At 34.6% G+C, this 17389-nt stretch overlaps 1 protein-coding gene across 1 annotated transcript in view; it reads left to right on the top strand.

Moving 5' to 3' along the window:
- PSPC1 (paraspeckle component 1) overlaps positions 1-16056 on the top strand; it is a 36936-nt gene extending 20880 nt beyond the window's left edge. The window contains exons 8-10 of the mRNA XM_008630999.2: positions 8135-8192; positions 12240-12409; positions 15579-16056. Coding sequence (XP_008629221.2) covers positions 8135-8192; positions 12240-12409; positions 15579-15764 — 414 coding nt within the window. The 3' untranslated portion in view covers positions 15765-16056. The remainder of the gene's footprint in view (positions 1-8134; positions 8193-12239; positions 12410-15578) is intronic.
- Positions 16057-17389: the final 1333 nt, after the last annotated feature.

A 17389-nucleotide genomic window follows, 5' to 3' on the forward strand; every position in this document is an offset into this window, starting at 1 on the left:
AATCTTGCATTTGGGGAAAACTCTTCTTTTGACTCAATCCAGTGTTCACTCTTTTTAATATTTGTATAGATTTGGGTTTTGGGCAAGGAAAATGTAACAATTTGGGAAATCTAAAATGCAGCATTGTTCTATAAAAACCTGATTTTCAGTTTAATATTTTAGTGCATTTCTGCGTGAGGGTACAGTTAGCCCAGTCTTTGTTGCCAGTTAAGCAGTACTTCGAGTCAACACCCACCATGGTAAATAGTGGAGTGTATCTTGAATAATTTGTAACCTGCCAGGTTGTCTGTTTTGATATTTATCCATTCTTGACATTTCTTCAGCTCATATAAAACCAGAATAATTCTAAGATGCCACATGAAATTATCTAATATGCCTCCGAAGATGTGAATGTATTGTGAATGTAGTGTAATTGTTACATGTCTCGGTTGTGAACTTGGTCATTTGATGTATATTTCTTCCAGAAAGTACTTTTGTGGGTAAGTAAACAGTAAAGTGCCTTTGAAAAATCATTTGTATTGTGTTAAGCCATTGATCTGTATTTAATTTATATTTTTAATTTCTTTACTGTTACTGAAAAGAGGAGGCTAATAGAAATGGGAGAAATGAAATGTTTTTTATGTGTTGGTTCCATGAATCTAAGGTGGCTCTTAAGTCCAGCAGAAGCAGATTAGTTGGCAGAATTGAGAAGGTTGCTATTAAGGGAAGTGATATAATCTCACTTTTCAAAGGATTTCCAAATCTGTTGAAGGTGGTTACCTTCTCTAAGCACCTTTGTCTTGTGAAAAATTATTTCTGAATTTTAGCTTAAAATATTTGAGATGCAGATTTTTACCTTTCTTATGAGCCTTAGTTGTTAAATAAAGGGGAAAATCTGCCAGAATACCTTTATACTTGTTTTCTCTTAATCATCAACAGCAAAGACATTTGGGAAAAGTATCCTTTTTGCAGTTACATCCTCAGAGAGTGCTTCATATACAGTGAAGGGATATGGTAGGATTTTTCTTTACCTGAACAGATGATACAATGATGATTGGAGGCATGGCATTAAAATGTTTGGATCTTGTTCCTAGCAACTGTGTGTGTATATATATATATATATGCAGTTTGTTTAGGGCCTGATTTTACCTTCTGTGTACATTATTTTTTTGGGATGATGAATAACTTTTACAGCAGAGAAAACGAAATACATTTTTAGTCAGTTTTATAGATATTGTATATACAATGTTATACTGTATTTTAACAATTGGAAATAAGAGAGGTGGGAGAAAAACTCACAATTATATTAATACAGTGGCTTAAATGCAATATTAAAATTGTGAAGGAGCAAGTAACTGCAAGACAAAATAATGAAGCAGAAAAGATGTGAATTGCAATATGGAACCAAGTTCTATAATCAACAGGATAGGTTCCATGGCATATCCTGGCTTCTTTTAGACTATCTTCTTTTTTGTTAACAAGTTAGATTGTAATTTGAGTTTTTGACGTGTAATACATTCCAGAAGTATGAGTTCTTATGTAAAACAAAGCTGTCGCATTGGTGTGTGTTAAATAGTATTGTCTTTAACCTTTAGGATTAACCATTTCTTTAATCTTTAGGACTATTAAATGTTGCTGGTTAGAGATGTATCTCCTAAAGGTCTTTGTATTGAGAGTCATATTAGTGCAATTAAACTGCTTTCTTTTCCAAAACTGTCAGTGTAGACCTGACTTAAACATCATGTGAGGATTGATGCATTAAAAGGAAGCTAACTTTAGTTGAGGTTGGGTTTTGCATCCAGCTGTAAGAGAGTGACAAAACCAAAACATTCTGGGAGGTTCACAGTTGTTTAACACTTTACTGTCAAAAAGCCCTCCCAAAACCAGCAATTTGTGTATTTTGCAAAGTAGAAGCTAATTCGGCCTTAACAAAGACAGATCTTGAACTGTATTCCATTTTGTGAAGATCAGAAATGGCTGGTATTAAAATAAAGGTGAATGTGAGACAATATGTAACTGTGTAACTTTCTGAAAACCATTTCTCCTAAATCTGTGAAAACAGAGTATGTGTGCTCTTTCTGTCACAGACAAAAGTGCAATCCATTTCTGTCTTTTACAGTGTTAGGGTTAGGTGATGCACTGAAAGGCTTTTCAGTACTTAGTTAATGAAGTTGGATAATGGAGTACTCTCCTACCCAATGTTTTATTAATCTGTGTAAAATATACGGGGATATGTTACAGGGTGTATTAAGACAGATGTTTTTATTATGTTGTGGTAGCTGTCTTGCACATGAATATAAATTTAGTATTAGATTTTATTACAGTATACCTGTGATTTTAAGACATTGTTCAAGGTAATACAAGGTTCTTTTGTATTTTTAAAGAATAACTTCAACTTACAATAGTAAATACTTTGGAGTAGTTTTAATTACATTTGTTTAATGTTGGATGTTTTTTCTCTGTGGGGTTTAGCTGCTGAGGACTATCCTCAGCAACTGATGCAGAAGGAAAATGAGACCCTACAGAAGTTGAAAACTGTTTGTTCTCAGAACTAAAAGAAGAGAGCAAAGATGTAGTGCAGAGAGGTTTTCCACAAATACATTGCTATACTTTTGCTGATAGTTTTAAAAGAAATTCCCCTATTCTAGTAAAATTCATACTTCCTTTGCAACCTTACTGAAATAAGGGAAATACTTACAAAATGCACTGGATTAGTAATAATTTTTTTTTCAGTAATTATAGTTTTTACTACCATTAGGAGTGTTTTCCCAATTTGTAGCATTTACTGGAATATGTGTATCTGATTGTATTTAATGCAATGTGTATTCCTGATTTTGCCGATGTGATACTTTTTTACTTTTTTTACTTTTTAGGGTTTTTTAGTGTTGTAACTTAGTGAGTCATCTCCATCAGCTTTATTCCTGACTTGAATCAGAAAGCAGTAAATTGCCTTTACCTCCTCTAGCTGTCTTAGTGTGTTTTCATTTGGCTTCCTATTTAAAAAAAGGACTCTGTAGTTTACTGCATGCTGTATGCTTTATAGCTACATTTACTTTCGTTGTTATCTAGTTTAAAGTATTTGTGTAGCTGTGAAGTAAGAGAGCGTATATTTTTCTAGACTCTAGGGTGAGTGCTATCACTCAGTTCATAGTTTTGAGAAGTTTAGGCTGGAAGACATTTCTGGAATCATGTAGTATGATGCCCAGCTCAGAGTAGGGATCAGCTCTGAATACAGACTTCAGTGCTCAGGAACGCATACAAATTGTGTATTTTGAAAGGTCTTTTTTTTTTTTCATTTAAAATTACTTACTGCTGTTATATGAACTGTGTGGGGATAATGCAACTTCAGGATCTTGCATAGAGATCTTAATTGAGGAACAAATCAAAGAGGGAAGGGTGACTAGAAGGGGTGGATGGAAGAGAAGCCTTTTATTACTTTAACTTCTTGCCGGCAGCTTGACTTCCAGTGAACTTGTTATTGGAGTGAAATAGTAGATTATTCTGAGGAAAAGACAAATAATGCAGAATCAAAAGTATCCCCCAAATTCTAGTTTTGATTGTTAACTATCAGCTTTAATAACTTGTATGATTTATGTCATTAAAATATAGATGTCTTTCAGTGAGTTACAATTTATGTAAGGTTTAAGGGCCTTATGCCACCTCAAGAGGTTTTTGGAAATAATTTTTCTTTTCTAGAAGGAACTTAATGAAATAAACCACACTAGAAGGGAGTAATGAATTCTGGTAAGAGGTACAGAAATATCATACCTGTTTTGACAAAGATACAGTCCATTACAGAATAAAATTCATTTTTTGTGTTAATGACAAGTGAGAATCAACAGCACTCTTGATTGCATTTTGCACTACACACACAACCTAGATAAAGTGCTAATTAAACTATTGATTTTAATTTTCAAGTTTATGAGGCAAGTGTTCTTTTCTTGCTAAGGCATTTTTTGGATCCCGTGTCTTAGCATTATTGAGTTTACTATATTATGAAATGTGAGTAAATAGATGCATGTTAATTGGAAAGTGCATCTTCTGGCCACAAACCCTTGAAAACTGTTGTCTTAACATTTCTGTTGATAGCGTGCTTTTTGCTGTTCTAAAATTTTCCATGCCATGTTTAGTTCATACCATAATTTTTGACAGCTTTGTTACCATGAATATTGCATCACTTGGAGACAAGATTAATTTTCTCTGGGCTGCTGCAATTGCAAGGCCTATTTTTAAGGAAAATAGTAGCACTGGTTTGTCAGTTAAAAAAAATCAGGTTTATGACTATTTGTATTTTTACTTGCAGTGTGAGAAGGAATTTTCATCTGATACATTGCCCTGTATCAATTCTTAGGTGTTTTTCAAAACATTTAGTTTCGTGGTTTTGTAGAACAAATTAAAAAATAGTGTAATATATTTAACAAACTCAGAAGAATCATCTTGGCCGTTCTCTGTATATTTAGACTTCTCTGTCAGTGGTGATTGAGTTGTAAGAACATATCACATGATAACGCCTCAAATACTTTGGAAATCTGGTTTCAAATACTTGGTAAAAAGGGGAGAATCCATACTATATTAAATGCAAAATACATATTTTGAAAACGGAGTGTATTCAATATTTTGGTGTAGATCTACTTTTTACATTTGACATTAAAATTAGTTGGAATTGTGAGAAATACAATTTTTAATGCTTCTCTCTAAAGTAATTAGCAAGTATAATCCTATAGTTGCCATTGTAGCAGTTTTTCTAAAAGATTACTCAGATGAATTGGACCTTTTTGAAGGTTGTCTGCATTAGTAAATTCTGAAGTATTTTACAAGAATCCTGGCAACAAATAATTTGGAAAGGTTTGAGTTGTGTTTTTTGGTTTTGAGTTGAGAGGTGTTTTTTGTTTGCTGACTTTGTTTTTTTGATAATGTTTTTTTCTGGTCTTCAGAAAGTTTAACTTACTCTTTCCTACACATTCTTTGTCTTATGGCTTTCTTTTCCCCCTATAATAGCATATCATTTGTTTTTCTTGTTCTCTTCCTGTTAAGATTGTTTTCCTAGGTACGGGTGACTTCAGAGGTTCTTAATCACTCCACGTGTTTCTCTCTTAAGAGTTTAGCCCTGTTCTCGTGCTGCTCAGTTTTAACTCCCTGTTATGGGTAGTTATGGGTGGCTTTGGGGAAGGGGCTGAAGCAGGTTGCTACTGAACAGAAGAATGGGAAGTCATATAGTGAGGAGAAGCAGCTCTGAGAAGGTAACACTATCATCTGCAAAAGGCTTGAGTATCTGAAAATGAACCTCTCAGGAGGGCTGGAATTACCAACCAGCACTGGTTCAGCTCTTCTGTCAAACTGCCTGTGTATTCCTTTCTGTTATATTTTGGGCAAAACCCATGGACTAGTTGACCTACCTTACCTGTAGTAACATGGTTATGCTCACATAGTAAAGAGCTGTCTAGGACACGATTTGTGTGTGACAGGACTGAATTTTTATTACCACCCAGGTCTCCTACAGATAGATGTTTGAATATCTGATTCTAATGACATTAATGATATGTACTGCTGGTTAACATTTGAAATTGACTATTTTCTCTGACAGGAAGTGTAAATTTGCTAATTCTGTGTTAGGAGTAGAGGAGAATTTTCCTGTGCTGAAAAATCAAGGGAACATGATATTTTTTGAACATGCAACAGTAAGAATAGTTAGAAGTAGCAGCAGCATCTTAATCTTGCAGGTGTGTTGATAAAGTAGTAGGCAGCAGAGACCTTAAGGCACATTTAGGGATCTTGATTCTGCAGCTGAAATGTTTTTTTTACTGTATTAATTCAACACTGAAGTTAAAGCTAAAAAAAATGGCAAATAATGACTTCATGGTTTTTCTTACAAATGTTAAACTAGACCAAAAAAAGGGAGGTTCTACCCAAAAAAGGGAGGTTCTACCCGTCTTTTTCTGTACTTCAGTGAACTGAAGAGTGGTAGCATTTCAAGGTAGCATTTAAAGATTGGTAGGAGGAAGACTAGTGTGTTTTTTAAAAAAAGTGTACATCAGAGCTTGCATATACTTCTGTCCTTTACAAAGAAAAGAAGTTCTAGTAACTAGTGCAGCTTTACAGCTCCATACTTAACATCCTTATCTAGCCAGTATTGTACTTGGCCTTGCCTAATGGCACTTGTCACATTAAAAAAACCCCAAATACCAATCAACTTGCAGTTGAACCTGAGATGAATCAAGTAACTTATGTGCCTACTGTAGAGTCTGGTACTTAGCTTTGTAGCTGAGTTTCTCACAACTGTTCACGACGTGTCTGGTTTTCACACAAGGATACAGGTGTGCATGTGTGCTCACACTGTCTAGTGTAAACTGGTAGCCATGGTGTTCCTTTTGGTCTAGGGATTGACAGTAGGGATGATACACCACTTTCCTTTCTACTTTCTTATGTCAAGACTGAGGTGTCCAAGCAGACTAATAATCAGTAAAGTCGTATGCTGATTTTTGACTAACTCATGGCAGTTTATGGGTATGACTGATCCCAGCAGGGCTGCTGATTTTACTTAAAATGCCAATTACTGTTACTGTGAAAGGTCTGTCAAAGTAGCTGCATGTTCTCTAATAAATTTTTAGCATGGGTTCTAGGTTGAGAGGAAGAGATCCTCCTTAGTGTTCCATCAATGGCCTTTTTTAGCTAGACCTTAAAACCTGCCTGTGTCTTTTAGTTACGAGGCCTTGTTTTTCCTCTCCACATTAAGCCATATTCTTTTGAAAATAGTGTGTGCTCTTCTGATGTTAAGTACTTTTTCTAGGTTAATTTGAGTTACTACAAACAAAACTGTTGACCTGAGAGCTCTTTGTCATATATCTTGTGGCAGTTTCCTATAGCAGGATATTTTTGTAAACCTATTGGTTCTGTTCTGTCATATAGTGGTGTCTGCTGCTTCAAGTGGCTGAAGATGGAAGACTCATTTTTGGTATCCCAAATATGATTGACCAAACCAGACTTTTGTGAACCTGTACAAATACTATGAATGTATTTTGATTTATTAATATTTCCATGTAAAAGTCGCTTATAGACTGATTTAGTTGCCTAGTATGTGGATTTGTTTTCAAAGTGCATCCGAACGTAGGCTCTTAAATCTTAAGTGGAATGGTTTTTCAGAATGAGGTAAATTTTTTTGTGTTTTCTTATTCTCAGCATATGTGTGTTTACTCAAGAGCAGAATACTTGTTCACATTCCTGTAAAAAATTAAGGAGAATTTTTTAAAATAAATTTCCTTAGTTTTTGTTTTGAACTGTGATTCTTTTTCTATTTAATCTTTTTGATGTAAACAGTAATCCTAAAATCCCTTGGAATTGTCTCTGATAGAGCATTTTGTTTTCCCATAAGTGATTATTTGGGTGATACTCTGGGTACTATTCTTTGAGTATTGTTTAACAGCACGCCTTGGTTTATGTTTAGTAATGTCAGAAATCTTTTGCTGTTGGGTGACTGAGCATCAATTGAATCTGGATCAATTTGATGTGTTATTTGTCTGTTTAGTGTAAATGCATGTTACAGTTTCTGGTGATACTACAGTTTTATGCTGCTTTAAAAGGATGGTTAGTATCTGAACTAACATCAATAGCAAAGTATAATTCATTAAAAAAATATGCCACCACCAAGTTAAGTCACAACTATTGGAAAAATAATGAATTGGTAGGTTGAATTTATGTACCCCAACATAATACATCTGGGCTTGGTTTTCAATCAACACAAGTGTTTTTGTGTCATGAAATCAGAGTATTATTGAACCACAGCCTTTAAGCAAGTACTGTAGTAAGACCTGTTTATTTACAGGTAAAATAGAAACATATTTATTAATTAAAAACACTGTGTGAAGATGGATTCATTTGCAGTTGTTCACGTAACTGGGAGCTTTAGACTGCTGCATCTGATAAATGAAACTTGGGATATTTAATCTTTAATATGCAAAAATGTACAGCATTGTTATATTGAACTTATTAATCCATTTGGTATTATAGAAACCAGGAGTATAATTAACTTCATTCCTTGTACTATTTTTAATCAATGGAAACTTTTGAAACTTTAACATCTTTATTTTCATGGAGTGAATGGGAATGTTTTAAGTTCTAAGAATGATAGGTTGACCATGAAAACTATGTTTACTTTCAGAGAGAACAGGAAATGAGAATGGGTGATATGGGTCCTCGTGGAGCAATAAACATGGGAGGTAGGGATCTGAAGGAAAAAGGCTTCTGTAATGTAAATTTTTTTTTCTTTGGGACTGTACATGTTACTCAAACACTCTTAATTAAGTAATTAAGGAGTAAGCAATATTAGGAAATAAAAAAACCCCAACATATATCTTGCTTTCAAACAGCTTTTCCCTCCTACCCCTGGTGTATCTTAATTGCTTTGACTATACGTGGCAAAAAATGATGTGCAAGTTGAACAAAAATCAGGGAAAGGTGATGCTCTGGGAGTTATCTGATACAAAAGAGGAATTTTATGTTAAAAAAATATTTGGCATTATTTTGGAGTGACTACCTATTCAGAGAAATTGTGACTGTCATTGCATGCAGTGAAATGATGTAGAGGTTAAAATTGGCAAGTTCTTCTTGACATACTTTGTGAGATAAATGGATAATGTGCTTAATGTTCTACCAGTTTGCTCCAAGTCTCTATTTGCAAGTATTCTCAGTTAGCTCTTGCAACTTAAAATACTGTCACTGCTAAAAACTATTACTGTGTAATCTAGAAGAGTATAATAACTAGTGCTTGCTCCATATATGCAGACTGAAACAATTTGGAATCTTACTTACCCAGAATATCTGCTTTTAAACAAGAGTGAAGATATTTCTTCAAAATCACCAAATCTAACTAAACTGTGTGAATTGTTAATCTATTGGAAGCTTCCTAATGGTAATTTAAAATAAAGATATAATTAAAAGAAAAGTAATAAAACTATTTTCCCCTATATTTTAAACTTGAGAGTACATGTAAAACTTAGTAAACATTTCACTTGACCTTTTGATTATTGTGAATTTATAGAGTAATGAATCTGCTTTTCAGATTTTAAAACGGATTATTCACAATGTCCTTGCATTTATTGAGACTTATTTATGGCTGAAAAATAAAAATAGGCTTGTGCATTCAGGGATGATGAAAATTATTAAAAAAAAAATCTGAAGAAAGACATTGTGCAGTTATTTACAAATATTAAACTGAATCATAAATTAAAGCTTAATTTTTTTATTTTATAGTTGTACTTTTGCATATTATTGCAGCATACTTGAAAATTTCATTTAATTAGAAGACTTCATAAATATTGATACTGTGCCAGTTGTCCAGATCCACAAGATACACTTTTTACATGCAGATTTTAAATGTGTATTTACTGCAGTTCTTAACAATGATGTTATTGGTCTTGCTTTCTAAGTTTTATGTTAAGACTTGATTTTAAACTTAATACTTTTAGAAATAAATTGTATAATTCCAAAAATGTTATAGTAACACTGAACTGCTATTTTAAAGTATCCATAGCAAATAAGTGTAGCATTTATTTCTGTAGAGCCTGGATTTTAAGTTCATTTCTCCAGCATATTAACTCCATTGGTACAACCAAAATAGTTGCTCCCAAAACCTTGCAGTAGACCTTTAAATAGTATGTCTTTTGTTGTTGACAGTAGCATCCTTTGTCAACATTTCTGTTGGAATTATAACTTTATTTTTAACTGACCTTACCTGTGCCATTTGTGACTTTTTATAATGTGGGACTGAGGGAGCTCATGATAATTTCCTTAGAAAGCAGAGTACCTCTGTGGCAGATTTAATAAGTTTTGGGCTGACTTGTGCAGAACTGCTCGTTTTTACAGCTTTCTGTGACAAACAAGTTCTGAGAGAATATGTATGCCTCATCAGAGCACTTAACTGGATCCGTAGTGCTAAGTACAGAGTATAAACTTTAATATAGAAAAGGCTTTTTTGGGGAACTGTCTCTGCATTGATGAGGATTAATGACTGGCATGTTGGTGCATTTCAGACATTTAGAGTGGACTTTTTCAGCCCTTCAGTTTGCAGGAAAAAGCTTTTTTTTTAAGTGTCTGCATTGTGGCACGAACACTAATGACTGTTAGTCACTAATTTCCATCTGTTGCTGAACATGGTCCTGTAAATTAACTCCTCACATCAGTGTCCCACCAAAAAGAAAGGACAATCAAGTGGTTAGCTCTTAGGGTCTGCTTTGGAGGTAGGAGGATTTTGGAGGACCTCTGACTTACAGCTAATATATAATATACAGCTAATTGTAGTGGCCTCTCGCTGCAAGTATGCAGGGCCCCACTCTCTCTTTGCATTATACTCCATAGTTTTCCTCCTTTCAGATCTGCTTCTGCCTGAAACAGGATCAGTATTCTAGAGGTTTGACAGTATAGGTTGCTATATGCCACCTGGGTGCATTTGTATGATATGGAGCATGAGAACTTTGTTGCAGCTGACAGATAAGTGACAGTACCTGTGAGTGGCCAGCTGGCTCAGTTTAATTAGGCTGATAAACAAGCCAATAGCAAGTAATTTAGCACTTAGTTAATGGTGCTACTGCCTGCACTAAGTGCTGCTACTGTCATGATAGTCCTGCAGAGTGCCTCTAGCCTCTGAGAATAAAGGTTTCTCCTTACACTGGCAGTTTACACTTCTTTTCCTTCTATACTAACTGAATGGGTGACAGTAAAAAAACATTCTAGAGCATATGCTGCTGTAATTTTCTTGAATTGTAGCACGGTCTTCCACCTGCTACATGAACTGAGCATGTGTATGGGTAGGTGAGAAGCATCCAACCTGAGTGTACCTTTGCTTTGACTTAGTGTTATGGGGAGAGGTTTGGGAGTTATTCATTACTAAGCTCAAAGACTTCTGCTTTTCAAAATTAGAGGATTTCTGTCACTTGTAATAAACTTGCTCAGCACTTCTCATGTGCTACTGTGTAGCATGCATTGTTTTTGCTAAGGAGTTTGTGGTTGGCAAACCAGGTCTTCAATTTTAGCAGCAAACCCAGGTCTTCAATTTTAGCAGCAATATCTTGATGCCATGATTTCACTGGCTGCTGTGACATGGTGTACTCAAGGCAAGTAATACAGATGTAATTTTGCATACCTGCAGATAGTCGCAGTGCTGTATCTGTGCCAAGTAGCCTCCTTTCAATGATGTGTATTTATATATTCGTTACTAAAAAAGTGCAGTTGTGCTGAGAAGTGAGAGGGTTTATTTTTAAAATATAAACAACAGGCTTATTAGTTTAACAACATGTCAGATTTCTTTATATTATTAAAGTGTGTACTTAAAGTGTACACTAAATTCAAAAGGTATGCTTTCTTCCATTATCAAATTTTGAATGCATACTTTGGGCTGAAAAGGATGGATTATTATGGGGGGCGGGGGGAATGCATCACCACCAGCCTTGAAGTTGATATTTCATAATAGTAAGATGTGAGGTAGATAATCAGACCTTTTTCTTTCTTATAGCAACATGTGAAAATGCTGTGAAGGCATTTTTACCTATGTGTTATGATGTTAATGAGGACTGGCAGAGTGATGCTTCTTAGTGTGATATTACAGCTAATGATCTCCTCAGAATATGTTTTCAAGATTTTCTTCGGCCTTTTGGATTCAGAATTTTGGAGAAGATCGTTCTGTTATTTCAAGTTCTAACAAAACTACTTAGTTTTCTGGTACCTATACCATAAGTAATTACAGCTAAATGCAAGATTTTATTTATGCTATATTACTAATAGTTGGTTGTGAAGTTGAGTACCATCCCTGGTATTGCTTAGGCTAATATACTGTACACTATATCAATTAACATACTACTGGTAGAAGACTTCTTGCAAATGTACATTTCATCTGTTAAGATCCTGAAATAGCAAAGTTTTCTTATAGCTGCCAATGTATGTAAAATCACTTGAGATTTTTGCTAATTTGTGGTGTGCATACTGCATATAGATGCAATATGAACACTTTGGTTCCTGCACCGGAACTGTACAGCTATATTTAGCTGTAAAGGTTGGGATTTTCACATGAGGCAAATTATGCAGAATAATAGAGATTATTTAAAATCTGTTTAAAAGCAGATGATTGAGATAAATGTACAGTCTCAAAGAATATGTATATTTTTTTCCAGTATTTGAATCTTGTACATTTGGCTTTTTAAGTATTGTAAATTGTTTGTTTGTTCTTGTAAAATTAAGATAGGACAGCTCTAAGTATAGATTGTTTTGCATAGATGCGTTTAGCCCAGCACCTGCTGGTAACCAAGGCCCTCCTCCAATGATGGGTATGAATATGAACAACAGAGGAACTTTACCTGGCCCTGCAATGGGTCCTGGTCCTTCCATGGGACCAGAAGGAGCTGCAAATATGGGAACACCAATGATGCCAGATAATGGAACAGTGGTAACGTATCACATATTTAATTACTTTGAATAGCTGTCATGTCTCATGGCCCATTTTTGTTACCAAAGGTATTTTCACGCTGAGTAAGAATATGTTATGATCTGTTTAAAGTATTTGATAAAACCTTGTCATGAAAATAATTTGCAACCCATACGGGAAATATTTTTTTTGCTATTACTGTGAAAACCCTACTTCCCTTAGGAAAGGTAGTCTGTAAATTTAGACTTTTGCTCTTCTTTTCCTTAGTAAAACTAAATTCCGTGAATTAGCTTGTTGGGGTTTTTGATGAACAGTTAAATGTTGGAAGGTACAAAGTGTGAAGATATCTTTGTGTAAACTATTTAATTTTTTAAAGCAACTTTAGCGTTCTTTGTATTTCTTTTCTAACACTGTTAAACGCATGAGATTGACAGTAATTATGCCACTTAGAAAATCAGTAGCCAACAGCTATTGATAACTGTCATATCAATACAGGAAAAAGAATATTGCGCAATTGCCACAAGTAATAGGGAATGTCTTCTATACATCTGGAATTTTTAATCAAGGGCAGATAGGCGATTGGGATGCAGTTAAAGCACTAGCCATTCTTGCTTTGTTCTCATAAGCAGTCATTTTTCCTAGCTGTAATGTCTTATGTAGAGAAACAACTATATAATTTAAAATCTGACTTTTACGTATTTTTTCAGTACTGTTCTGTTACTAGATACTTGGATTAGTGGTGGTGTGACCTAAAGGAGAATGTAGTATTAACAGTTACTCTGTTACAGTTTTATTGGAACACAGAAGCATTTTGTAGCTGTGGTTTTTTTATATATAGCTTCTCATCAGTATCTGTCTGCGATTGAGAAATCTGTATAATGAAGTTAGAACAAAATCCTTTGTTCCACAGAGGAAAATGAGATTTCGATTTTGCACAAAATATATTGTAGGTCTGGTCTTTACCAGTTAAAAAGGAGAGGATCTTACTTCACATCATAGGAGCCAGCTCATTTTATCAGTTGTGTCATTTCTCACAAAGTGGGGAGGATGCTATCCACAAAATACTGGATTTGGAAATGCTTTTGCTGGAGACCACTGGTCACCTGAAAACATTCTCTTGTGATTATATACACTGAAAAAGAGCTGTATGGAAAAAAACATGGTATCATAAATCACGGTATCTAGCTTAAACTGTTGTTTTTCTACAAAAAGTCATTCCAGGTATGGAAATGTAGGAAATATACTGACACTTCAAAATGCATGTTTTAAAAAAAAATCCTTTTTCATTCCATTTTTTTATGCATGCTTCTGAAGGACAAATTAGATTTTAGCTTTTTTCTTCATTTTGGACTTTGAAGGTTTTTAACTTGGGGGTCAGGCCCCTACAGAAAGGCATAGCCTTATTGTATTGTTGCTGTTGTTAGACACTTTAAAGAGCCTTTGAGGGCTATCTACTAAAACATTGTAACAGTTATTTTCCACCGAGGGAAATGAAGAATATGCTTTATAGATCAGAAATACAAATTTAATGTTTTTAATTGGATGTTTGTCTGAAGACTTGAAGGGAAAGTTGTAGCAATCTTCCTTTTGTTTCACTGCAGTCTTTTGAAACATGGATTGTCTTTGCACATAACGTTTTAAAAGTAGCTTCCCCCACTTACATTAGTGTAGTCAGTTAATTACAGCAGTTTTCTTGTTAGCTAGAAAGAGGGGTCCTTATTGGAAAGAGGACTTGACTTTTTGTCCAAAAATCATATGGTAAAGGGATCAGGAATATGTGATAAGTTACTTGTAGAAATTCATATCCATGGCTAACGAGCTGGCATGCATTAAGATAATTTCATAACAGTTTTTACCCAGTGCTACAGATTTAAAGGTACTTTGGCTCAGTAGGAGATCTTTATGCAGCTCTTGAAGTAACCTTTCTCTTATATAGTGTTAAACTTGAAACAATGCACATACATACAACCATGATCTAGGTTGCATGTATTTTTATCTATATAGATAGAATGCTGGGGTTTTAGTTACATATACATATATATATGAATTAGCAGACTCCAGAACTGCTGAGCTCTACTGCTGTTACTGGAGTTAGGCTTTCAGAAGAATTATTTTCTGGTTCAAGCATATAAATAAAGTGCTGGTCTTGAATATTCTTGTTGAACTTTGAATACCTGGGGAGTTAGTGTAGATCTCCGTACAGAAGGAATTTCTTCTGAAAGCGTAACTGCCCTTAACTGGTGAATGAGGAGTTGTTTCCACATCTGATTATACCATGGATCTATGCTTTTAATGGTTTATGTTGAGTTTAAATTTCACCATGTGGGGTTCTATTTTTAAACACTTGCATAAATACTGAACTGTAAGTGCTCAGATGCATGTTTTCTGTTTCGGGTCTTAATTTCTAAGTAAATAAATCTGTGTAAGCAAATAAATATCCTGTGTAAGGATATATACCTTTACTAATACTAAGCATAGAGCTAAGGAAAGTAAATATGGAATATTAAATGGATTTTTACCTCACACTGATATTTCAGAATGAGCCTTAGTTACATAACAAGTTTTTTATAAACTAGGTGTAGTCCAGTTACGCATTTTGTCCCTATGTACTTTTGTTTGGACAGAATTTTAAAAGCCTTAACTAAAGATTTCTGAAGTGCCATACAAAAGGCTAACTCCAGGTGGAATGGACTTGAAATATCCATAGATATGTGGGTATAGTAGTCTTAAGGCTATTAAAAGAATAAATATTCAGTGTCTAGAAATACAAAAGCTGATTTCCTCCCCGCCTAGTTTGATAATGTTTCTCTGTCTAATTTATTTAAGGGAGAAGCTTTGTAGTTGGTATGTGAGGCACAGTAGGGCTTAGATATAAAACTGTTTGCTGTCTCCTCTGTTACATAGAGAATATACATTGCTTGAGATGTGCTTGTAAGGATGAAGTTACATTCAGCACCAGAGTTGGTCTTAAGTATTGTTTTGAAGTTTCAATTTACTTACAAAGTTGGAGCATAACATTAGCACTCTTTAATTTCCAGCTCTTTTTCCATAATAACTAATTGAATTGCTCCTTTCTTCCTTCTATGTGTGATCCTGATTCTGCTGGACTATCTGCTGAACTCCATGACAACATCACTTGTGGTTTTTGTTGTAACTCATATTTGGCATGTTCCAAATGGACTTGTGTTAGCATAATGAGAGATTCCCTCAAGGAGGCCCATCCCAGATGGGTTCACCTCTGGTTAGTAGAACGGGCTCTGAAACTCCTCAGCCACCAATGAGTGGTGTAGGTGCCGTGAGTGGTGGACCTGGTGGCTTTGGTAGAGGAAACCCAGGGGGCAACTTTGAAGGACCTAACAAGCGTCGCAGATACTAAATCTCAATTAATTCCTTACTGTTTTAGAAATTCCAGTAAAATTATACAGTGATATGCCTTTATAATTTTAACTGTTATCTGGAAACGGTTCTATTGTTATTGTAGTCTTTAAAACAGTTTCTTTTGTAAAACTCTTTTTGTATTCAGTCATAGGCTTTGTAGTATAGAGCAGAAATGATGCGGATCATTATATAAGGCAATGTGTTTGTGACTCTAGCAAAATACAATGTGTGACTATGCTGTAAAACATGCAGTTATCTGATTACAATAAAACAAAAATCACTGGAAAGGATTTTGGGAATGTTATTACTGAGTAAGAATAATTCTATGCTTAATTATAAGTGGCATAATTTTCATTTTTTCATAGATTCTACTATGTGTCAAGAAAGTTCCATTCTTAATAGTGATTGTTTAGCTAAACTGCATGGTGCAGTACATACTATGAAAAACTTAAAACACAACTGCTTTTGTTTTGACTTTCAAAGAGCGTAAAATTTTATGCGAAGTATTCTCAAAGATACTGTGTCCTTGCTTCTCAATCCACCATAGCAAACTTAGTAACAGTAGGCTTTACAACAGAGGTTATCTGTTAGACAAATTATTAGAAAATTTACCTTGGGGGGGAAAAAAAAACTTTGGAAAGGAATCTGTATGTATGCTTTATTCACAACAGTATGAGTGAATTTACCTAAACCGTATTTATAGAGGAGAAAATTGGTTGTGATCTCTTTGTGTTCTGCTGATGGTTAAAGTATCTTCCCATTGCAAGGAAGGAGACATTTCTGCAAGCTGGTCAAAAGCTTTCCACTGTGTTTGCACATCATTATTAATAAGAGTACATTTTCCCCAGTGGTTGGTTTGACTAGAACCACATCTGTTATCAATGAGTAACTGTTTAATTAGGAAGCAAATACATGTTTTCCAGTGAAAGTAAGTGTTCGCTTATAGTTGAGTAATACACAATTAGAAGGGTTGCACATGAGTATTCCTCAGAATGATGAATTTGGAAAATGCCCATTTACAGCACAACTCATGGTACATTTGCTGATGGAGTTTTAAGATAAAACTAATAGTAAAGCTATTAGGAAGCTTATTCTGATTCTGCTTTTGTCAGTCTTGGAAGATGATGGAAAAGACCTATTGGTTCTATTCCTGCAATGGCAATATGTAGGGATATTGGTTGGTTACTGTTACTCTTTTTCCTGTGCAAAATGCTTGTAAAATAGTAGTGTTCTTTTTTATCAGTTCACTCTCATTTTCAGAGGTAGAAATTACTAAATTTTTTCTGCATGAATAGTTATATTAAATTGGTTAAAAGCTGATTTGAAATAACCTGGTGTCCTAATAACATCCAAATGGTATATACATAGCTCAGCATGGGATGCAAGCAACAGAGAGGTCATGTGTGTGTTACTTGTTAATGTAGCAGTGATAGTCTCAGTGGATGGAATTTTGAGCAAACAGTTAACAAGAAAATTGCAGCATTGCTGGCATTTTGGAAATACACTGTTATTTAAATTGCCAGTTTTATATGGCTTAAGATACTGTTTTCAGACAATTCAGGAGTTACCTTGTGTGTAGGTCCTCACTTGTGACATCTGTACTTGCTAAGCATTTGCCTTTAG

This window comes from Corvus brachyrhynchos, unplaced genomic scaffold (genome assembly GCF_000691975.1).
Source record: "Corvus brachyrhynchos isolate BGI_N302 unplaced genomic scaffold, ASM69197v1 scaffold363, whole genome shotgun sequence".
Taxonomy (NCBI): domain Eukaryota; kingdom Metazoa; phylum Chordata; class Aves; order Passeriformes; family Corvidae; genus Corvus; species Corvus brachyrhynchos.